Source organism: Bidens hawaiensis, unplaced genomic scaffold (genome assembly GCF_021521415.1).
Source record: "Bidens hawaiensis isolate Kalapana, Puna unplaced genomic scaffold, B.hawaiensis_p1.1 tig00048137_1, whole genome shotgun sequence".
In the NCBI taxonomy this organism is placed as follows: Eukaryota; Viridiplantae; Streptophyta; class Magnoliopsida; order Asterales; family Asteraceae; genus Bidens; species Bidens hawaiensis.
The window spans coordinates 57,850-80,888 of NW_027498610.1; the positions used below are offsets into that span (position 1 = coordinate 57,850).

At 34.1% G+C, this 23,039-nt stretch overlaps 2 protein-coding genes, 1 non-coding gene and 1 pseudogene across 4 annotated transcripts; 1 reads left to right on the forward strand and 3 right to left on the reverse strand.

Moving 5' to 3' along the window:
* The first annotated feature begins 1,160 nt into the window (after window positions 1–1,160).
* Window positions 1,161–5,349, forward strand: LOC143597340 (receptor protein kinase TMK1-like). The gene is made up of 2 exons (XM_077075863.1): window positions 1,161–3,797; window positions 4,855–5,349. The coding sequence occupies exons 1-2, from the start codon at window positions 1,409–1,411 to the stop codon at window positions 5,334–5,336; spliced, it is 2,871 nt and encodes a 956-aa protein (XP_076931978.1). The 5' UTR covers window positions 1,161–1,408; the 3' UTR covers window positions 5,337–5,349.
* Window positions 5,350–6,862: 1,513 nt separating this feature from the next.
* On the reverse strand, window positions 6,863–8,285 carry LOC143597341 (putative ascorbate-specific transmembrane electron transporter 1; annotated as a pseudogene). The gene is made up of 4 exons (XR_013146883.1): window positions 8,052–8,285; window positions 7,895–7,942; window positions 7,350–7,549; window positions 6,863–7,262 (listed from the first exon to the last, which is right to left on the reverse strand). The product of XR_013146883.1 is annotated as a putative ascorbate-specific transmembrane electron transporter 1 (transcript).
* A 1,854-nt stretch (window positions 8,286–10,139) lies between these two features.
* Window positions 10,140–13,093, reverse strand: LOC143597336 (mitogen-activated protein kinase kinase kinase 3-like). Its single transcript, XM_077075861.1, has 7 exons — window positions 12,971–13,093; window positions 12,856–12,888; window positions 11,446–11,526; window positions 10,692–10,769; window positions 10,478–10,617; window positions 10,286–10,325; window positions 10,140–10,202 (listed from the first exon to the last, which is right to left on the reverse strand). The coding sequence occupies exons 1-7, from the start codon at window positions 13,091–13,093 to the stop codon at window positions 10,140–10,142; spliced, it is 558 nt and encodes a 185-aa protein (XP_076931976.1).
* Window positions 13,094–22,658: 9,565 nt separating this feature from the next.
* LOC143597345 (U6 spliceosomal RNA) lies at window positions 22,659–22,760 on the reverse strand. The gene has a single exon (XR_013146886.1). It is a non-coding gene; the product is annotated as a U6 spliceosomal RNA (small nuclear RNA).
* Between the last annotated feature and the right edge of the window lie 279 nt (window positions 22,761–23,039).

Consider the following 23,039-nt stretch of genomic DNA (forward strand, 5'->3'; position numbering starts at 1 on the left):
AACAGTTTTTTAACCGTATATGGAAACTCGATTAGTCTAACAAACAACCCGATGAACACTTTATTAATCTTCAAATACAAACTTCCAAGTTTAACCAAACACAATTGTTGAATCCAAACACTTTTAAGAACCCACGAATACCCTTTCTAAAACTCGAATGCTTTTAACAACTCTTCAACACACTTATTTCAAGCTTGTAGAAACAACAAGCCTGGAACCACTTCAAACAATTTAAAACAAGTCTCAAACACTCAAACAAGGCCAAAATTCAAGGTTGTAACCTAAGAACCACAACTAGCAGAGCCGAAAGCTCTGATACCAATTGTAGGTCCTACGAACGGATCAAACAACTAATTCTTGAATCACTCTCTAATTATAAGCTAGCTGAAATCACTTGTGGCCAACCGAGATCACAGATCTTGTTGGTGTTTTGTTATTGCCGAAAGAAGAAAGAAAGAAAGAGTAGGGAGAGAGTTGTTGGATGGATAAGGTTGTGTATTTGCGAAAGGTTGTCTCTAGCATGTGCATGCTTCATCTTATATAGGTGAAGGCATGCCATGCTAGGCTTTCATTATTTACGGCCCATTGGGCTTTGTTTACATAGCCTCGAGCCTAAACATACAACAAATGAAAGCAAAAGCTACTAAGATACATCGTAAATGAAACAAACATACACTAAAGACTAATATACAAAACGAGACCCTACACCATCCGAAAGGAAATTAAATTGCCACTATGCCTCTAATTATTAATAAGAATTAACCGTTGTCAATGACCACTATCACCCACCTCCCACAACTCATTTTCTTTGCACGACACCGTCAAAATATTATGCGAGCCAAGAATTTCCGGTTCACTTGACCAAAAACGGATGGAATTTTGACGGATGAACACATTTTATCCCACTCGAAAATCACAAAGACTCAACCAGTTAAAATTTTCTCAAGAGGGGCGCAACCGCCCCGTCCCAAACCACATGTACGCGAACTGAATTATCTTATAAAAACCCCATATTTTTTTTAGAAATTAGTTTTGTGGTGTGTAACATTATTCAACATCACCTTTTCTTTTATTGACCTAAACTGAAAGAAATAATAAAAACTTTAAACTTATTTTTTCTATTTACTAATGTAAGATGTCAATCTATGAATTTATTAGAAGATCGAGTTTATTAAACAATTTGTATCAAACATATAACAAGAAACCTAAAAATCAAAATAGATACATCAAATATGTTTCTCTCTTTTGTTATCACCTTCATTTTTCCCAAATTTACTCATCTCACACCAGAAACAATGCCATCATGACATCATCTCCATCAAACCAACCCTAATTAAATCACTCACCTCCATCTCATTCATTCAATCAACCCACTCCAGATCCAACCATCATATCCATCACACAAATAATGAAACCCCATGCACGTATCCAAACCCGACATCGATTTCTCACATTAATCCTCAACATATTCACTCTTTCAGTCATCAACGTTCACTCGCAGTGGAATCACAACGATTCCAACGTAATGCATGTCTTAAAATCCCATCTGGAACCCTCAAACGCCCTCGGCTGGACCGACCCGAACCCATGCAATTGGGATCACGTAACATGCTCCAAAGACAACCGCGTCACCGGAATCCAAGCCGGAAACCTAAACCTTAAAGGCTCTCTCCCACAAACCCTAAATAACCTCACTCAACTCCAAATCCTAGAGCTTCAATTTAATCAACTCACCGGTCCACTCCCGAGTCTCACAGGGTTAACTCAGCTACAAAATCTATTAATCAACAACAACAATTTTACTTCAATACCTTCGGATTTCTTCGACGGTATGTCCTCGTTACAAAAGGTTTATCTCGATTACAACTCGTTTAATTCGTGGCATACACCGTATAGTTTAAAAATGGCGTCGAATTTGCATACATTCTCCGCAACTTCCACTAATCTCACAGGCAAAATCCCTAATTTCTTCGGTCGTAACACGTTTACCGGATTAATAACTTTACGATTAGCGTTTAATTACCTCGAAGGCGGTCTACCCACCACGTTTTCGGGTTCGTTAATTCAAAGCTTATGGCTAAATGCACAAAAGAGTACATATAAATTAAATGGTAGCATTGCGGTTTTACAAAACATGACACAATTAACCGAAGTTTGGCTTCATGGGAACATGTTTTCGGGTCCGGTTCCACAAATATGGGGTTTGAATCAGTTACAAAGTTTGAGTTTAAGAGATAACATGTTAACAGGCCTTGTACCGCCTTCTATAACCGGTTCGCAATCTTTAAAAGTTGTGAATTTGACTAATAATATGTTTCAAGGGCCAATGCCAAAGTTTAGTGATACAGTTGCTGTTGATATGTTTGGGATTGATAGCTTTTGTTCACAAGTTCCGGCTTTCGAGTGCGATTCACGTGTGAATTTGTTGATTGCGGTGGTGGAATCGGTCGGGTACCCGCAGGTTTTTGCTGCGAGTTGGCTCGGGAATGACCCGTGTAACTCGTGGTTGGGGATAACGTGTTCGACTGACGGGGAGATCACGACGGTTAATTTTAGGAATATGAATTTAACGGGGACTATTTCGACGGATTTTTCGTCGATTTTGTCGTTGCAAAGGTTGGTTCTTGCGGATAATAATTTGACTGGGGTGATACCTAATGAGCTTAAGGATTTGCATAGTCTTGTGGAGATTGATGTGTCAAATAATCAACTTTATGGTGAAGTTCCAAGTTTTAGACAAAATGTTACTGTGGTAAGTTTCGGGAACCCGAAAATGGAGAAAAACGAGTCAGTTTTACCGCCCGTTTCATCTCCCATAGGTGGTGGTGAAAAAATCGGTGGTTATGATGGCGGTGATAGTGGTAGTGATAGTGATCAAACAACCAGTGGTGGTGTAGACGGTAATGGTGGTGGTGACGGTGGTAGTGGTAAAAAAACGGGGTTGATTATTGGGTGTTTTAGTGGGGGTGTAGGTGCGGTTTTGGTAATCGGGTTAATAGCGTATTGCGTTTATCGGTTGAAAAAAAGGCAACCCGGAAGTCCGGTCAACGAAAGTACACCTGTGATGGACCTGGGCCACTTGGGATCCGACGGTGATGGGGTTAAAATCACGATCCCCAGGTCGGATCCCGAGAACCGGTCCCACAAAAACAAAAATATATCGAGTGCTGGTCCCATTGACCACGAGATTGAGTTACACAATTTTGTCATTTCAATCCAGATTTTGAAAACCGTCACGAACAACTTCAGCCCGAGTAATATCCTCGGGCGGGGTGGGTTCGGGACGGTTTACAAAGGCGAATTACACGATGGGACGAAAATTGCGGTAAAAAGAATGGAGAGAATGGAAACAGTGGAATCTAGTTTCACAAATAAGAAAGCGTTAGACAAGTTTCAGTCCGAGGTTAATATTTTGACAAGGGTTCGACACAAACATCTAGTTGCACTTTTAGGATATTGTTTGGATGTAAACGAACGGTTACTTGTGTTCGAATATATGCCACAAGGGACTTTAAGTAGGTGTTTGTTTAATTGGGAGAGTGAGGATTTGAGGCCACTTGATTGGACAACAAGATTGTTGATTGCTCTAGATGTTTCTAGAGGTGTTGAGTATTTGCATGGGTTAGCACATCAAAGTTTTATTCATAGGGATTTAAAACCATCTAATATTTTATTGGGTGATGATATGCGGGCTAAAGTTGCGGATTTTGGGCTGGTTAAGCTTGCGCCGGATGGTAAAACTTCCGCGGCTACACAACTGGCGGGAACGTTCGGGTATCTTGCACCAGAATATGCAGGTAATGTTTTTTGAAAGGCAAATTTCTTTTTCTTTTTAGGACTCGAACACATAACTATTGGTTGGTTGTAGAAATAGAATTTAGAAAGTAGTATTAGATGTGTTTTATCTTTGATTATAGAAGTGGAAATTAGGTTAAAAGAAATGGTAAATATGTAATTTTGTTAAATAATTAAGGGGTGTTAAACGTGTCGGGTTGGTTAATATGTTGCGGGCTGGGGAGTTGATTGTTCACCCTGAATGCAATAGTATTTTTATTCATGTTAAAAACGTCAACCTAACATGCACAGAATTAAAATGGTGTAACCTGAAAACGATTTGTTTAACCGGTTTCTCTAAAAGCATTCACATCCCATCCTCCATTCCTAACCTCATTCTAAAATTAAGAGAAAGTGTAGGTGAATTTTTTAAGAGAAAAAGAATTATGAAAAGAAGAATAAATAAGTGTTATTTAATTGAATAGAGATAAATATGGTAAATGAGTTGTAAGAGCTTTTAAAGAGTGAGAAGCAAATTTACAAAAATATAATTTGTAGTTAATTTATAAGATTAGGATGGGATGTGAATGCTCTAAAAGTGTTAAAAGGATTGGTGATTGAGTTGGTTGGTTGTAAAAAATGGGTTAAACAGATTGTAAACAAGTTAGTAGGTAGACTTGTATAAGCAAACAAGTTGGCACGTCGATATGTTTAACTAAACTGGTCAAACAGGTCAACCCGAACACGACCCGTTTAATCCATTTATCAAAACTTGTTAAACGTGCTGGTGGGTATTAATTAAGGTGTAATCATGTTAATCGGGGTTGGTGGGTTGTAAAAAGTGGGTGAAACGCGTTAAACATGTCAGCCCAAACACGACCTGTTTAACCCATTTATCTAAACGTGGTAAATGGGTTGGTGTGTAAAATTAAAGATGTAAACGTGCAAATCAGGTTGGTGGCTTGTACAAAATAAGGTTAGGCTGTGTCGTCATTTGCCACACGAATATGAAACAAATTATTAAAATTTTAGATTTTATATTTTACTTTTATACTAATGTATATATTAACATTCATTCAGTAACGGGTCGAGTGACCACCAAGATCGACGTGTACAGTTTCGGGGTAATACTAATGGAGCTAATCACAGGCCGAAAAGCGATAGAAGAAACCCAACCCGAGGACAGTGTCCATTTGGTCCAATGGTTCAAAAAAATGCACATAAACAAAGAAACCTTTAGAAAAGCAATCGACCCATGTCTCGAACCGTTCCTAGACGAACCGACTTTAGCCAGTGTGACCATGGTGGCTGAGTTAGCTGGCCATTGTTGTACTCTTGAACCATACCAAAGACCCGACATGTACCATGCAGTTAGCGTGCTCTCGTATCTCAATGACTTTTGGAAACCGGCTGAATCAGATCATGATGATTTTTATGCAATTGACCTTAACCGGAGTTTGCCTCAGGCACTCCAAAGGTGGCAGGCCATGGATGGGATGACAGGGGCTGGCCAGTCGAGTTGCATGGAAAATGCTAGTTTGGATGGCGAAATTCGGTCTTAATTTGGTTTGGTTTGGTTTGTGTATTTTTATGATGCTTATTTATCTTCTCTCTTTTATTATTTGTTTAACAATTAGGAGATTTTTTTATGGTAGTATAACGCAATGCATAGATTTATTGTTGTTTGTGAAAATAGTGTGTTAAGTTACCTTGCGTTCATTTATTTTGCAATGCACAGATTTAAACAAGTGGGTTTATCGATCCAGACATTGTATTACCAAACCAAATGAGAGTCTTAACACACAATATGGATGGGCAAGAGGATTTTTGAACAATAATTTGGATGGACTGGACCGCCGGACTTAATACATATAATTTTTTATATATATTTTCAGAAAAATTACACTACTGAACGAAAAAAACCTGGGTGGGCCGCGACCCGCCTTGCACTGGCGAAGTTTAATTGAGGCCTGGAGTGGCCCCGGCCCCCTGTTTTTGTGCGCAGTAGTGTAAATTTACCCGTTTTCGGCCGAAAATTTTTATACGTAGTGTAAGTTTAGCCTTTTTCGGCCGAAAATTTGAGTCCGCCCCCCTCGTTTGTGAAAATTTGCACACATTTTGAGCTCGGCCCCCCTCCCCCAGATGCGTCAGTCCAAGCTTCGCCACTGCTGCCTTGACCCACGCTAAGATCTGCCAATGGTTGTATCCTTCATCCCTTCACTCCCCAGTTGCTACTCGAGCCTTACAATATCCACACTGGCATGGTTCAAGATCGATATAGAACATTTGTTAATTAATAATGGGACATGTATTTGCCTAGACTACCAGGTGCTCATGTAGTTTGATTGATGTGGTTGTATGAACACAAACTTCATGTTGATAGGAGTATTAGCCTATTAGGTATTTAGACTATGTGTTATAGGAGATAAAAAAAACCAATGTAAAAGGGTAAAATCTAGACACTATGAGGTGGCAAAAGTATTTTCATTACACAAGGGGCACAATAGTCATTAGCCAATTATTACTATTACTATTATTTGATACTTAATTTCTAAATTAAAACATTTAGTTTTACGGGGCGGTATTTCTATGAATTTCTTCTTTTTTTTTCTCCTCGTATATTCCCCGATCCGTCGTTTACATATGCTCGGTACGTTAGATACAAAAATGTTCATATCATACATCTCTTCTCTCAAGTTTGCGACTTTTCTTTAACTCCACGAGTTATGCCACCTTTCTCGTGGAGTTAAAGAAAAGTCGACGACTTTTCTTCAACACTTTCTTTGTATTTGGCCTTAACCGACGACGATCCATTTTCCGGTTGTTATATGTTTTTTGTTGCTATGGTTTATTTAGTTAATCCAGTATTGAACTATTAATTATGCTTATGAATTATCAACTGTAAGGCCTCTCAGACTTAGGGGCTTGCAAATGAAAATGAATTAAAGAAAACGAGTAAAATGAATTCGCAATTGCCAAATTATACAAAATCGTCCAACTGAAGTGATCATGATTAAAGGATACAATGGTTATGGCAGTTTTTGGCATGCGTTCCATTGTTTATATAATGTTACTTCATAGATGGTTAAGAAACCTAAGAACAAATTCAACAAAACATCATAATTTGTAACACCTTTATTATTTTTATAAATTTTCTGGCCCAAAAAAAACTTATAAATTAGTCGTTTATTTGAATCGAATCCATTAACATTTGTTTTAAGGGGCTATTTGCTTCTTAGAGGAAGAGCAACAACACGACCAACAACTATCCCAAATAGCAGTATCAACAATCCTATAAAGTTGACAACAAGTGCTTCTTGACCATGCTTCAACTTTTGGAAAATGAATTTCTCAATTAACCCCGTCTCCGCGCTCAATATCACCATGGCAAATATGACTAGACCGAAGAATATATGCCATGGAGCGATTCTAGCTCGTGTTGCTAACTCAGCGCCCGGGAACAAAAACACGATGAATCCCAATAGCAACTATAATATATAAAGTTGTGTTAGTACATATATGAACGCATTGGTAGATTACATATAACTTTTGGGATTAGAGTCAAGAAAGGTTACTTGAAGTCCGAATAAGCAAATGGTAGACAAACCGATCCAAGAATGTAAAGTGTACATATGTGGGATATCGAGTTCGTTATGATATTTGAAGACTGCGTAAGTGCCCAAGGCTCCGGTTGCAAGCGCGACCAAATGAAATAGTAGGTGAATTAGCTTAAGTGCGTGTCTCGTTCCAGGGATCGCTTTGTATGTGATTAATGCTGATTCAATATAGTGGTACGCATTAGCGTGTATGTTGTCATGGCATAGTATTGCAAAAAACCCGGTTCCAGCCCCGACCCGAAATTGGTATGCCTGACCCACGTGTACAAACCAGGTTCAGTTTCTCAGAGAAGCCGTACTCGGACCTACCTCTACCCGGTTAAAACCTGGACCCGACCAGGCCAAAACCCGTTAAAAACTAGCAAATCCGGTAAAAAACCCAACCATACCCAGAACCAGTTCCTACCCAACCCGATTCTTGACTTTTGTTAACCAAACCAAAAACCAATTCTTACCTTCTGAAAAAATCTCAATTTTAATTTAAGTTGTAACTTATTTCTTACCTTCTCCAGAAAAGATAACAATCCAAGTATCATTAGAAGTGGATGCAACTACAATCAAGCAACAAAAAACAACTTAAACAAGGATTATATCTTTAAACTCATACCATTTTTTTTTAATATACGTTCTATTAAATACATATATTTATTTAAAACTTACATTAAAAATTTTGAATTTCACATGTGACGTGAAAGCGAATCATTCTCTGAAGTTTACAAGCCAATACAACACCAAGAGAGTAATCGACACCCCTAACAAATGAGTGAATATGGTAGCGAGTAATATTGTCACCCGATGGCTTGACCGATCACGTGCCATGATACAAATGGCACCTAAGAGATTTCTGAAGTACAGAAGTGTTATGTTGCCATGGAGAACAAAAGTCTATGAGAAATGGAGTTTTAGGAAAACTTGCGAAGACGGCTAACCTTAAAGATTTGGTGCATGCTATGAAGTTGGAAATTTTGTTTTGTTGGGATTGTGTTTTTAAGTAGCAAGGTAACGGTCCTTGGAAGGAACAATGCAAGATGAAATTTTGTAAAATTTGGAAATAAATAGTTTTAGTAAATTGTTTGGTTAAAACAATATCGCCCTATGATAAACAATGTATTTATGAAAAAGGAAAGTTATTTTGTATATAAAAAACCATTGTTAAATGATAATTTTACAACTAAAAACAGATTTAAAAAAAATAAAGAAAGGAAAAAAAGAGTGTTTGTGATGTAAAGATAAAATTCTCAAAACGAAATTCGTTATGGTGTCTTATGATTACTTTTCAACTTTTATTGTATATAAATCAACTAAAATAAATAAAATTGATATTGATGGAAAATATGAAACTACAGTTGTTGCTGTTGTTTGTTGTTGTTGTTGTTAGGGATCTCCCTAGAAGCAGTCTCGCTTTTCACGGAAAATATAAGGTTTGCTTACATCTCGTCCTCCCAAACCCTTCCACTAGCTTTTGTTATGGTTGTTGTGGTGTATTATTATATCTATAGATAAATATGCATGGGATGGTGCTGCAAATTGTTATAAACACTTGTGAATGCGAGTATCTGAGACGATAATGCCACAATAATGGTTTATTTTGCTGAACATGAAAAGCAATTGGTCGTTATTTGGAATGTAGCTTGTAGATCTTGTGTTTAGCTTGTCCCCGAAGGATAGAGGGTGGGATTAACAATCCTTGATAACAATATTAAGAGAAAAAATGGATTAGTTTGTTGTTACCAAGACATAAACGTGAGTTGATATAACATTACGAGAGATAGATGGAACACATAAAACATTGTGTTAGACAAAAGATGTAGTGTCTAATTAAAATGAAGCGTTAAAGAAACAACATGAGTAATATTAAGGGACTGTCACCGATGACGAGTTCTTGGGTGGTATCATATGGAACATGGAGAGATAGTGCATTGAAGTCGTTGGTAATGTGGTGAGAAGCACCATTGTCAAAAGCCGAGGCCGGTTGTTGTCAGTTTTAGCATTTGCCACATTCGTCGTATTTACTGTGGATGGTTGCTTTATGTTCCCGTGAGTTAAGTTAGCAACACATGCTAGATTCGCTCCACGGCGTTATTTCTTTCATCTAGTTATATTTGCCATGGTGATATGAGCGTGGAGACCAGGTTAATCGAGAATTGAACGTGCGTGAAAGGGAGGGGCTAACTTAAGAGGTGAAATAAGTATGCTATAACCGCTAAGCCAATACTCGGTGTTTGTTAATATCCCAGCCATACGATTATTTTATGTACTTCTGCGTATTTAATGATGAAGCACAGTTCATGGAGCTTTTAAAAGGCGATAATGAATCATTAATAATCTTTTTGGTATTTCAAGAGTTCTATCTGGTCGTTAGAAGACTTCCTAAGTCGCCATGGATTTTCAAAACAAGGATGTGACCGTGAGTGAGGCGCGCTAAAAAAAGGACTCTTTTGCGCAGTTATTTCCAATACTCTTGAATGTGTTTTAGCCTCATGAAATCTACTAAAAGCTTCCCTAATGGTGGGTTTTTGGGATTGTCTTTGTCAAAAAAAGTGAAGGTTAGGAATGATATTGATCATATTGTCAATCTGGATTATTATCGGCCAAGGGATAAAGTTTGGAATATTAAAATTCTCACACATGTTGAAGTAAAAATATCTAAAAATGTGACACCATACTGATATATTATTATACTAACTAACGATCGAGTAATTTAACATGCTTGTTTTAGATGAACTTTTTGGAAACAATAAGTTAACATTAAGTGGGATGATAGATGGATGGAAGATTAATTTGCTGCAATTCCCCTGTGACAAAAGGATGCTGCAATAGAAAATGCTAAAAACATTGACATAAATAAGCTGAGCAAAAAAGAAACATAAAAAAAATGAATAAATATAAATCACCTGCAGCAAATCAGAAGCAGAAGGCCTCAATTCAGGTTCCCTGAAATATAACAAATATACTTTTAACTAGAAACAATTTAACATAATGTGCATACAACATCATAAATTATAAAGCTGAAGTACACTGACAGTGTTCGCTTCATCCTTAAAAAACTGAAATGTCCGTCATAAAAAATGATTAAATGTATGCACATGTGTAAGCATTTGAGCAGTAAATCCTGTGCCTCGGAAGAAAGCTGGTCAGGAATGGAAGGATGAGAATTTCCCGTTGCCATCTCAATAATCGTACACCCAACACTCCATATGTCATGAGCCACCCAATATGGCGTTTCCTTCATCGACCAAAACATAGTTACAAATCAAATATCCTACTTGACTATCATAATAAAACTCCATATGGGCTTACCAACTCGACAACTTGCTTCAAGGCACCAAAATCTGCTAGTTTGATACAACCTTTATTGTCAACCAGAAGGTTTGCCCCCTATCACCGAATGAACCAATAAATCAAAAACACTAACAGGATTGGATAAAAAATGATTACATGTGTTTATATATCCTAACCAGTCGTACTTAGGTTCAAAGTCCTTATTAGATACAATACAAACATGAATTTGAAATAAACTTGAATACTAATTCCCAAATTACCCTTAATTCACCAAACTTGTGAACTAAGGAATCACTATTAGAAAAAGATATGTTTTTCTACAACTGAATTCGTAGGAAATTTTTTGGAATATCAAGTTTTTAACAGTTTTCCAACAAAAAGTTACGTTGGAAAAACACATGCTTGAAAATCGTTTTCAACCGTTTTCCAACAACTTTTCATACAAGATTGCTACAAAAACATATGATTACAAACTTCCTACAACTTTCCTACAAAAACTATTTTGGCTTAACATAATATTTATTAGATAATATTGCAGCAAAGTTGGAGCTTATTTTTTTTTTGTTGCAAATCTACTGGAAATACTTTTCGTAAGAAATTTGTAGGAAATTCTTGTAGAAAAATGACTTGTTTTCTAGTAGTGAATTAGCTCAACCCAATTACCAAACTTGTAATGGGTCGGGAATTAGCAACCCGCTAACACCCTAAACATGAAAGAACATTACCATGATTGCACTATGATGAAGTTATGTAAACAAGACAGAAAATGCACCTTAATATCTCTGTGCATAATGCCATTATTGTGCAAGTAATCAAGACCCAATAACAGTTGTTTTGTGTACATTTTTGTGACCTGCTTGAAAAATAAAAAAGAAAACAGATAACCTATCACATAAGAAAGTAACTGAAACAACAAAGAATGAAATTTACATACCGCTTCAGGAAATGGTCCAAATTTTTCTAAAAGAGATGAAATTGATCCTCCGGGAACAAACTCCAGAAAAATATTTAAAGTTTCCTCTTCTCATACTGTTCCAAGATACCTCTAAAGTGCCAAAAATTAACAAACTAACAATGTCAGTTAATTAGTATAGAGATTAACCTCAATCCTAAGCAGATAGGTGAGATTGTGCTTACAACAATGTTTGGATGAGAAAGATCCTTCAGAAGCGTTACTTTTTCTTCAAATTCCCGTATGTCAACCTAGTTGTAGAATTCAATGAGATTAGTCCGTACGTACCAAAACTATATTCTAATAACCAGTGTTGTAGAACTCGCAAGGGAAAACCAAGGTTTGATTGCCTTTCAAAAAAAAAGAGGAGGGGGGGGGGGTTGATTTGGGCCAATTTATGACCAATTTGACCGACTACTAGGTGAAATCACATCGGTAAAGTACTGGTTACTGATTAAACCAGACTTCTACACAGAAACCAAGAGCAGAAGAAAGCGATCATCACTTGCATTCTGCCCATTCAAGTTTATATGATGTTTTCTTTTGTATCGATTTTATGAAAAGGAATTAACTACCAACTGCGTGACTGATCACACAGAAACCAAGAAGCAGACTAACATCGAACACTAATGATAATCAGATAAGTAAATAGCTTTTGCCTACATAATAATAAGCTATCCAGGGCTGTCTCCGAGATTTCGGGTCCCTAGACAACTAGACAAGTACTAAAAAAGACCCTTATATATAAATATTTTTTTTCAAAGATCGATGATAACTGAGATAACAATAAACAAAAACACAGTTAGTGTAGAAGAGTTAAGAACCCATATCAGTTATGAGCTAGCTTAAGTGTTTAACACTATAACTAGACTAATTCTAACTAGGCCTATTGTGAGATTAATTAAGTGCTTATAAAAGGGTCTATTATATAGGGCTGAATTACTCATCTCTCAATGTAGAAAACATTTATATAAACATTTTTAAAACCTTCGGGCCCTTAACTATGGCTGAGGCCCGACTAGCCTTGGAGACGACCTGAACCGATTCATCTAAAAGTTAAAGACTAAGCATCATTACAGTTGTTTGGTTAATAGAACTTCAAGTAACTAAATATTCACATGCTTCTAATTAATATAATATGATTGAAAGCTTGCCTAAAATCAACAATAAGTTTGATCAGATAAAAAGCATTTTTATGCATAGAATCCAAGAAAGCATAAGTTATCAAACCTGAGTCTTCTCTTTCAAAGCACTGTTTGATACCTGAAAACAAAGTAAACAAAATCAATACATTAATAGAAGTAAAAAATACCAAAAGAAACAATAAAAAATATACAATTTAAACCTGTTTAACAGAAAGAAGTTCTCCAGAATCAAGATTCATGCCCATATGCACTTGACCAAACGTCCCGCGCCCGATTAGTTCACCTCTTCGCCACCGAATAACAGAAACTTGCTCATCATTCATTTCTAATAGTATTGTAGGGGATTGTAATATGCAGTTAGAGTTAATTTATAGATTAAAACATAGAGTATTGGAGTGGGAGGGAAAGGCAATACCATTTCCTTTTAAAAAGAAAATAATAATAAAACAAGAAACTTTGCTGACTAAATTCATCCATTTTATATTGTGACTTTTTGAAAATAGGTGACTCTGGTGTGTGATAGCCGAGATTTGTGGATCATGCATTCATGCCCATTGAAAATATATTTTGGTTGAGACTAAACGTACCCCCCTCCCTTGCTATCCAATACACCCCCGAACTTTCATTTCCTCTTAACATTTGTAATTGACATGTTAGTCCCTATTATTTTATTTTATAATTCTTTTAAAATATCAAATAAAAAACTATTAACTTTTTATTTTGTTTTACAGTTTTTATATATTTTTGTTATTGATTTTATTATTTTATTTCTTTAAGATCTTATCAAAAGTTTGTTTATTTTTTTTACATGTATTAAAAAGTATTGTATGTTTTCTTTAGCTAGTTTTTATTTATTTTTATTTTTTTATTTTTTTTTATAAAATGCATTCAAAACAGTTTGATTTTATTTATTAGGTTTGGATACATGTGATTAATATTACCTGAGAAAATAGTCAATTTTTTATCAAGTTGTATGTTATTTAACATTTTTATTTATAAAATATAATATTATTTTTTATAAGAAATGTAATATATCTCTTAATTTAAAAAAAAACGCCCTCCAAAAATATTTAAACAAGTATACAAAAAAAAATATTTTTTTAAAACAAGAAAAACAACGTTTTTCATATAAGAAAAAAATATTTTTCTAAGTAAGAAAAAATATGTTTTTTATTAAAGGCTCTTGGATATACATAAAAGGGTAAATAGAAAAAAAACTGTTAAATAAAAATAGAAAAAAAATGTTTTTATAAAAATAATAACGATAATAAAAGATAACAAAATGACAAAAGAAACAACAAAAAGGTCTAAATTGTATTAATGTAAAACTTGAAGTAAAGAGTATGTTTAGTAAAAATGGATGGGAGGGGGTGCATTTAGCAGCACTCATAAATTTTCTTTATATTTTCTATGTGTTAATTTGATGAATGCGTGGTTTGGTTAATCGCAATAACCGAAAAATTCGATTATTAAAAAAGAGCAAATATCATAAAAACTCAACATACTTTTTTATATTTTCTCGTTAAAGCCTTCAACAATTTTTTGTATGCTAAAGTTCCTATTCAGGTTAAATTTAAACATTAATTTGACCTAACTTATAAAAACATTATGAAACATTTTTTTGCTAATGTATTTATTTAATTTTGCGTTATGTGACATAGATTTCATTAACTAGTGTTTATCTTTTTCAAATCCATCATCCACACAATATATCATGAACATGTTTCAATTATCCAGCAAGTGAACAAAAATGGAAAAACTCATTGCTGCCATTTTTTATGTTAGTTCTTATGATGATTTAGAAGGTTCAATTTGGGATCTATTTTATGAAAAGTTTGCTGCTGCAATTTGGGATTTTTTTTATGAAAAAAAAATATAGTTTTAATTAGAAGGTTCAAATTTTGATATGAAAAGAATGGATATGCTAAAACTATATATTCATTTGAGAAATGGAAAAGTAGGAGGCGAAATAGTGGAAGCTTGAAAAACAACTTGGAGATAAAGTAACCACAAAGGCGATAAAATAAAAAAAAATGATGGAGGAAAAAAAATAAAAAATATTGATGTTTGGAGAGAAAATTGGAAAATTAAGAGTTTTATTATTTTTAATCAAATCCATGTAGTTTTGATATATGGAACCATTCAGATGTAAACATCTGATTCATTCAGACTTTAGACTGTTTGGTTGGGAACATAAAAACATCTGAATGGCTAAAATTAGGTCTGAATCATTCAGACTTGTTGTTGCTGCTGAACGGACAGAGGTTCATTCAGACCTTTATCGTTTAAATCTGAATGAACCAGACAGCCAAATTATAGGTGGGGTTGACTTTAAGCATCAATTCCTAATATAACTATTAATGGGACAGTTGGTTGCGAACATAACAACACTATATTCAGGTTTTATATATGCCACGCAAGAAAAAAAAACATATTAGCAAAAAAAAAAAAAAAAGTTTCCTATTATAAACACTTAGGTTATACACGTTAGCGCGAAATAAACATAGATTTACTGATGAACTCAGTTTTAAAGGTGAAGAATTAACTTTCAAACCCACTGCCATAAATGCAATATATACTGTCATTCTAAACGAATTAATATATACTACTAATGGAATAGAATACCTGTAGGCCCTCTAATAACCGGATCTAACATCGAAGGATTTGTTCTTGATAAGGGATCGAGATGGGTGCGGTATCATCAAACGATCGAACAAATAATATAAAGATAATATGAAAGAGTGAACGATTTCGTAATCGGTTTAAAAGATTCATGATATTAAAGAACCGACCCCACTAAGGTGAGCTCTCCTTAGGTGGTTGATTACACCAATAAAAACACACACATACATATGACCACAAGTCTCTATTTATACCTAAACAATACAAATAATCTAGACGTTCTCTCTGTTGAAGTTAAGCGCGTGCACTGAAGATCTCATCTCAGATCCAAAATTCTTGCCGACATCACCAATTTGATTAACCAATATATATATATATAACGAATTTTGTCATATTGATATCACAAGTCGCATTTTTGGCCTTACAATCACCCCCTTGGCTTGTGATATCAAAACTTTGTCAAGCCGTATCTCGCATTCTCACAAATCACCCGATAACCCGAAGTCAATTCGTTTCAAATCACTCCCTTAAGGTATGACCCACCTATATTTAATCTTGAAGTAGTTTTAGCTTCTTTATCCACTCTCTCGGATCTTAAGTTGTATATAGGCATGAGATGAGCTCGAATATCCACAAATCGATCTCGAATGACCGGTTTCATCGATCAAATGACAAAACTTATTAATTCCTCTTTAATAAATCCAAATCCATATCCAATTTGTTTAAAGTTCACCTCACCGATCTAACTTCTCGAACGCCTTGAAAATAATATAGAAATAACAAGCTTTGAACATGGTTAAACAATGAAAAACCCAATTAATTTTTTTTACTTTCTTCAGTTTTTGTTAATCCAACAAATAGTTATTTCGCCCCTCCCAAAAATATCTTTGTTGAATCGGGCCCAAGATAAACTTAAAACTGTCAGCTAAAGAAATAAATGAGCAACCCAACTCAACCCATCTTTTCTTTTAATCAAGCCCAACACAACAAACTAGGCCCAACATGTGAGTTCCCCTTATCCAACAAACCCTAGTGGACATCTCATTCCCAAACTTCGGCCATGTCACACCCCGAAAACCCTTAACTTAAACAGCGGAAGACTTAGCTTAACATGTTCGGGTTGAGACAGTTGTTGCTAGCCAATAATAGTGAAATAAACATATATATTTGCTAAAAGTGGAATTAAAAATCAGAGTTTTACAAGTGTGATGACACACAAAATATTACTCACTCCGTCCCATTATAAGTGTCCATGTTTAAAACACAAAGTTTAAGGTGGATTGAATGATTACTTTTTTTTCTTAAAAATGACAATAATGCCCTTGAAAAGTGGGTCCATCAATATTGTTTATTAATGTTAGTTGTGTGTGTTTAAGGGTAAACTTGGAAATTGGCTAATAATTTTTAAAAGTGTACACTTGTAACGGGACAAATAAAAAAGAAAATATGGACACTTGTAATGGGACGAAGTGAGTATTTAAATAACAAAAGTCCATCATGTTTGTTTATTTAAACTTCAAACTCGACATCCCCATCCTTTCCAATCTTCACGAAGCTTCCAACCATCATTTACCTAAAAGGCATATTAAAAACGTTTGTCAACACGAATGTTGGTGAGTTCTCAAGTAAACTTATATTTATATAAAAAAAATTTCAGGGTACAATGGTTTAGTGACCGTTATACTCCAATTTGTTACCATAAGAAACGGTAGTAGTTATTCCTCACAGTTCTTTAACAATGGTAATTAAAAACCTTTAAAATTTTACATATTATTTCTTAAACAAATTGTACTAATTGTAAACTAGATAAGCTTACAATGCGTGCATGACTATCAAATCTATAACTCGAAACATACCAAACTCAAAATACTCCCACTTTAATCCAACGCGAATGGAAGTGGGGGGGGGGGGGGGCGTCACCCCAATAGATCTATCAATATTTATGTGCCTTTATTTATTCCCGTTAACAGTTATTTAACAAAATTAACTCATTCTACTATAATACAGTTTGTAAAATAACATGCATTTAAATACAATATGTCTTTCCCCGCAAAAACAATATTTAAAATATTTAAAAACAAGGGGCTTTAGGAGAAACTAATGGTTTGACGATCGATTCCAAATAGACTTGTATCCCATAATAACATATTTATGTTTTATAAGTTCGGGTTTGAATGACTCGTTTACTACTTTTATTTTTGTTTATTTCCTAATTCTAAGTTATCACACAAGCATACATACATACAAAAATTTATAACTTATATTCTTATTTATCTAACAATTTAGTAAATAACAAATAGTATTTAACATATGATTAAATATTATATTATTTAATTATTATTCATTAATAAAATAAAATAAATAAATAAATATTTTTAGTTGCTGGAATAAATAAATAATAAGAAAAATAATATAAGTTTAAACATTGTTATCAATATAAAGTCGTTTTAGTCGGTTTTACCGGTTTCACGTTTAACGGTGAATCGGTTAACTATTTAGTGATAATTTAATGTTTTAAATTTTAAAAACGCTTTTTGTATAAGTTTAGTCAAGTTTCATTAGTTATTCTAATAAAATAATTTAGTTTTTATTTTGGTTATTATTTTCTCAAAAACGACTGTTTTTAAATGTTTTCATGTCGGTTTTCGCGACACGAACTGTTTAGGATCAAGTTTTGATATTCAATCTTTTTCTTGTACATTAAATTATGTTTTGTACAAGAACTTTATGACTTTAGGGGCTGATCTAATAAAATTTACAAATCTCGCGCCGGTTCACCTTAAAAGTCGAACTTTTCGACCGTTAAAGTTACCGACAAACCCTTTAAGTCATATTCTTTAAAATGAACTCTTTTTATCCATAAATTATGCATCAAATAGCAAAACATACATCATATCTTCATCATCATCAAATACAATCACATTTTAACCACTTTAACAATAAAGTTTTCATAAATAGTAACTTTTTTATATTCATGTTTTTCATATAAATCAAGTTTTCAACTATTATTGTTTATAAATCATGTTTAACACATTCAGCTAGTTGAACAAAAGCATTCAAATGACTAACATGTAATTTGATTTTAGATTTTTCATTAGTTAACTAACAAAGTTTCTATTATTAAATATTGACAATATTGTTTAATTTTCCTTAACAACTTAACAAATTTTCACATTTATGTTTATCCGTTTGCATAAATGCTTGGATCTTTTGATGATCAAGCTGGAGACTAGATCTCCAAAATGACTGAACCCGATTAACCCCGAACTAACCCGAACCCAAAAATGCAAATTAGGGTCGGGTTAAATAAGGTCAAAAAGTGTTAATCGGGTTATTTGGGTTAACTCGATTAACCCGTAATGTTATTAGGTTGGTTTCAAGTTGTTTTTGAACAAAAGTCGGGTTTTAGGTTAACCCAAATAACCCGATTAATAGTTAAATTAAGAATTGATGTCTAAAGCCAACCACATCTATAATTTACAAATCACAATTCAGAGAGTGTAAGAGGTTGTACTAGTACATTCATGGATACCCTTAATAGGGTAAGGATTGAGAGAACGATAAGAGAAGAACCAAGTTTGAAACGATGTTATTCACATATATATTAACTAGGTTAGGAACCCGTGTATTACACGGGTTGGACAATGAAAACGGTATAATTGATAAATCTTTAAATACATTATATGATTAAAATTACGTATTACATATAATATTGAAAAATGAAAAGCTCATAAATCTCTAAATTACAAATAAGTTGCAAGTTTTATATATACAAATAAATTGCTACAGTTTTACCGAAACATTAACAAACCATACGTTATATAGCAACAAAGCATATATAGATCATATACATTTTTTTGAACTAATTGCTAGTTTCCCTAACCATCGAAGAGGTCATCTGATGTCCAATTATTGCTTCTACTATTACCCGCAATTCACAACAAAAAATAACCAAAACAACCATGATTTAATGCCCAACACTTGTCTCATTCATTCAGTTTGATTTGTTCATTCATAATCAGTCAATAGATCGAAAGAGAGAAAAAAAAGGAAAGAAAGGTTGGCTAAATTCATTTCAGCTCGATTTCAAAATAATGAGGCTTTTGTATTCATATGTGACACCCATATTGCTAATCAAAATACTGGACAAGGAGTGTTCCGATTCCAGCCGATCCATACGAAATTAGTCACTTTGATCTTCTACCCAACCCGTTATGTTTTTTATCTTGTAAATGAGGTTTTTTGTTCAAAATAACCTAGAATAATCTGATCAATTGGTTTCTACCCAACTCACTAATGTTTTTAATCATGTTTTTATAATGGTAACATCCAAATTTGTCATTTACAAAGGGGATCTATTGCATGCAACTTGGAACAAAATATAAACCAAGAGCAATATACTTTAGTTTGTGAGAAGAGTAATAAGTTATTTGGGCAATCATAATCAATAAAAGGGGTTGTGCAATAAACATGACTTTATAACATGAATCAAACTTCTTTAGTTGTAATATACGATAAGGCTAGATAAGGAATGGATGAGATAATGATAAGGCTAAATAAGAAATATTTTAAATCTTAATTAAATTTTAGTTCTAAATTAATAAATTTAATTAGAAAATTATAGGTTAATACATGAGAGTGTCACTTGGCAAACTATTAGGCCAATTAAGGAGTTTGTGGTCCAACCAACATTTTTATTTATTATAATAGTATATAAAACCAATTACTTAAATAGTAAACATTGCATGGACCCATGGAGTGCTCGAGAGATCACATAAACGAAACAATGTTCTTCACTTATATATTAATAAAAAACAACTACTTAAATAGTAAACATAGCATGGAGTTGTAAACGTGCAAGCAAGAATTGGAAATAAACATGGCCACAGCTTTCCTAGATGCAATTAATAAGGAAAAATGCAACTACCACTAACGTGCAGCAACTACTCTTTGATTGAGTCATGGGTCGTCACGTTTTTAACGAGGTCTTGGGCCTTGTTGCCTTGCGGATTCTGCCAGTCGGACTCGGATTGCATCAAACTGTGATGGGTCAAGCTACAAACACACATGTTAATTTTATTCACTAGTTGATAAGTTGCATTTATAGTTCCCAAGCTAACATTAACTTTTCAATATTTGTTATTTGATTTAACCTCAAAATATAGTCACATGACTAACCCGATAAAACCGAACCTGACAAACCTGAACCTTCTTAGGGTAAGGTAGGTTAGTTTTTATTTAAAAATAAAATGATTAACAGCACCTGATTAACCCGAAAATCGATCGGGTTAACCCGTTTAACACCCCTACTAGAGACGCCACTTGCCTGATTTTATCTTTTCAAACCTCGTTTATAAACTCCAAGTTCTATTTACTGGTCTTAGACATAATTTCAAAAAAATAATAAATTTGGCTTCAGATGGACCGTATGATGGTTATGCGGTCCGTATAACCATTAGTTTGACTTTTTGACCCAAAAAAATGTTCATACGGGGTGTCCAAGTTTAGACGGTCCGTCTCATATTAGATGGGTCATGTGTCGGTTAAACGATATGTACGTATATGTTGGACGGGTTGTCTAACTATTCAATATACAGTCCGTCTAACCTTATGCATGGAACTGATTTAGTTAAAGATCGTTTTAAACACAAAACTATCCTAAGCATATATTGATAAGCATTAGACGAAATAACAAACCAAAAGCTTATGTATTTAATACGAATATATAATAATAATACCTTAAGTAACTCTGCTGCTAAAACAATCACAGAGGTAAAATTGTCTCCTAGAAGCTCCGCCAAATCAACAAGAACCTATATGTTAAGTTGCAAAAAAAAAAAGAAAAAAAAAAGCAAAGTAAAAGAAAAAGAATAAAAGATAATATTTGTTAGCACCGTGATTCGTGATGGTTAGCACCGTGAATCGAGCTGAGCTTAAACGAGCGTGAGGCTAAAAATATGTTTGTTAAAAAATGAGCCCGAACTTCACTTATCAAACTCTAACTGGTTCGTGAGCCTAAACGAGCCTATTAATCATATAACTTGTATTTAAAATGTATATATTTATATAATCATATATATATATATGACATATAACTACAAGTATAATTAAATTAAATATTATAGATTGATTACGTTATATATACAGTTTTTTATTATAAACTAGTTTTTTCGCACCGGGCAGGTTGGTAAAAGCCAATTGTTGCCGGTCTCAAACATTGAATCGGTACGTCGACGCTAATTTGGTCGATTTCGGTTACCTGCGTTATAAAACAACAAAAAATTATAAAAATTGAGATGAATTAATGAGGTGATGTCGGTTAGTAAAACTCGAGTACTGGTAAAACCGATCATTGTTGAGTTCAGACGTTGAGACGGTGAGTCTAGGCAAATTTTGTCGGTTTCCGTCACGTTCGTGAGGATAGTATAACTTAACAAAAATCGGCATCCAGTCGGGTTTCATTACGATATCGGAACAAAAACAAAGCGCGGCGAATCTATGCAATTTCGGTCGATTTCGATTACATTTGAGACGGTACGGAAACTAAAACAAAAATCTCGGTAAAACCCGGTCGTTGGTAACACCTGAACGTTGTCGGCTCCGGTCATTGCAACGACGAGTCAACATGAATAACCATTTAGTTGTCAAATTATAAAAAAAAAAGTTTGATCCAATCAAATGGCGCCACATGGACCAATCATGGCCATGCGGCGCCAAACCCATGCGGCGCCAAACTTTCCATTTATATATATAATATAATAATATGTACAAAAGTAAATAAAATTTAATATAAACAAATTAATAAATAACAAATTGGCCGAGCTTTACATATTGAGCTCGAGCTGGCTTGCGAACTTAAACGTGCCTTTATTTATACAACTATTAATTACATAATATATATTACACAAACTCAAAATAAAAATATTTAAATAATATATAGTACATGTTATATACAATCTTTTATTATAATTATCGATAATAAATAATTAACAACTAATATAGAGTAACTAATAAATAATAAACGAGCAGACTTGAGCCTAGTCAGGCTCGACTCGACTTGTTTACACCCGTGACTACACGGGCATCAAATATATCCCTTTAATGTGCCATTTAGCTCTCTCTAAAAAAGATTTCAACTCAATCCAGCAATCTGTCTTGCACCAGAATATGTTTCAAATATAAAATATAAATGATAAATGTTACCAAACAACCTTTATAATAATCACTTTGAAATTAAACTATGTATTTGCAGATTTACCACATAACAAAAATATAAAAATTAAAACCGTTGATTGGCATGTCATACGAGCAGGGCTATGCTAATTTTCTATGTATCGTTTCAATTTTATCGGAAGTCCCAGAAAAGACCATTGGATCTATTTGGTTCGCTCGATGAATGATCCAAATTAATACATTTTTATAAAACGCATACAAATTCGATCTAGATGTTATATAATAACAAATTATACCTTGTCGAGTCCAACATGATCGAGATTCTTGACAATATTCAAAACGTCAGATTGACAAGCGGTAACTGAACCAAAACATTCGAAATTATTACTCGGTTATCGTTGAAAATAGATCACTTAGCTGGTTTTATAAGCTGAAGGCTTACTGTTTTGAGTGCGAACATCTTGACCGGGTTGC

Excerpts from the sequence above, each read along its gene's own strand:
- LOC143597340 (XM_077075863.1), top strand. The coding sequence starts at position 1,409 with ATGAAACCCCATGCACGTATCCAAACCCGACATCGATTTCTCACATTA. Across the intron at positions 3,798-4,854 it reads TCTTGCACCAGAATATGCAG|TAACGGGTCGAGTGACCACC; the intron begins GTAATGTTTTTT and ends ACATTCATTCAG.
- LOC143597336 (XM_077075861.1), bottom strand. The coding sequence starts at position 13,093 with ATGAATGATGAGCAAGTTTCTGTTATTCGGTGGCGAAGAGGTGAACTA. Across the intron at positions 11,527-12,855 it reads CTTTGAAAGAGAAGACTCAG|GTCACAAAAATGTACACAAA; the intron begins GTTTGATAACTT and ends TTTTTCAAGCAG. Across the intron at positions 10,203-10,285 it reads CTGCTTCTGATTTGCTGCAG|CATCCTTTTGTCACAGGGGA; the intron begins GTGATTTATATT and ends TTTCTATTGCAG.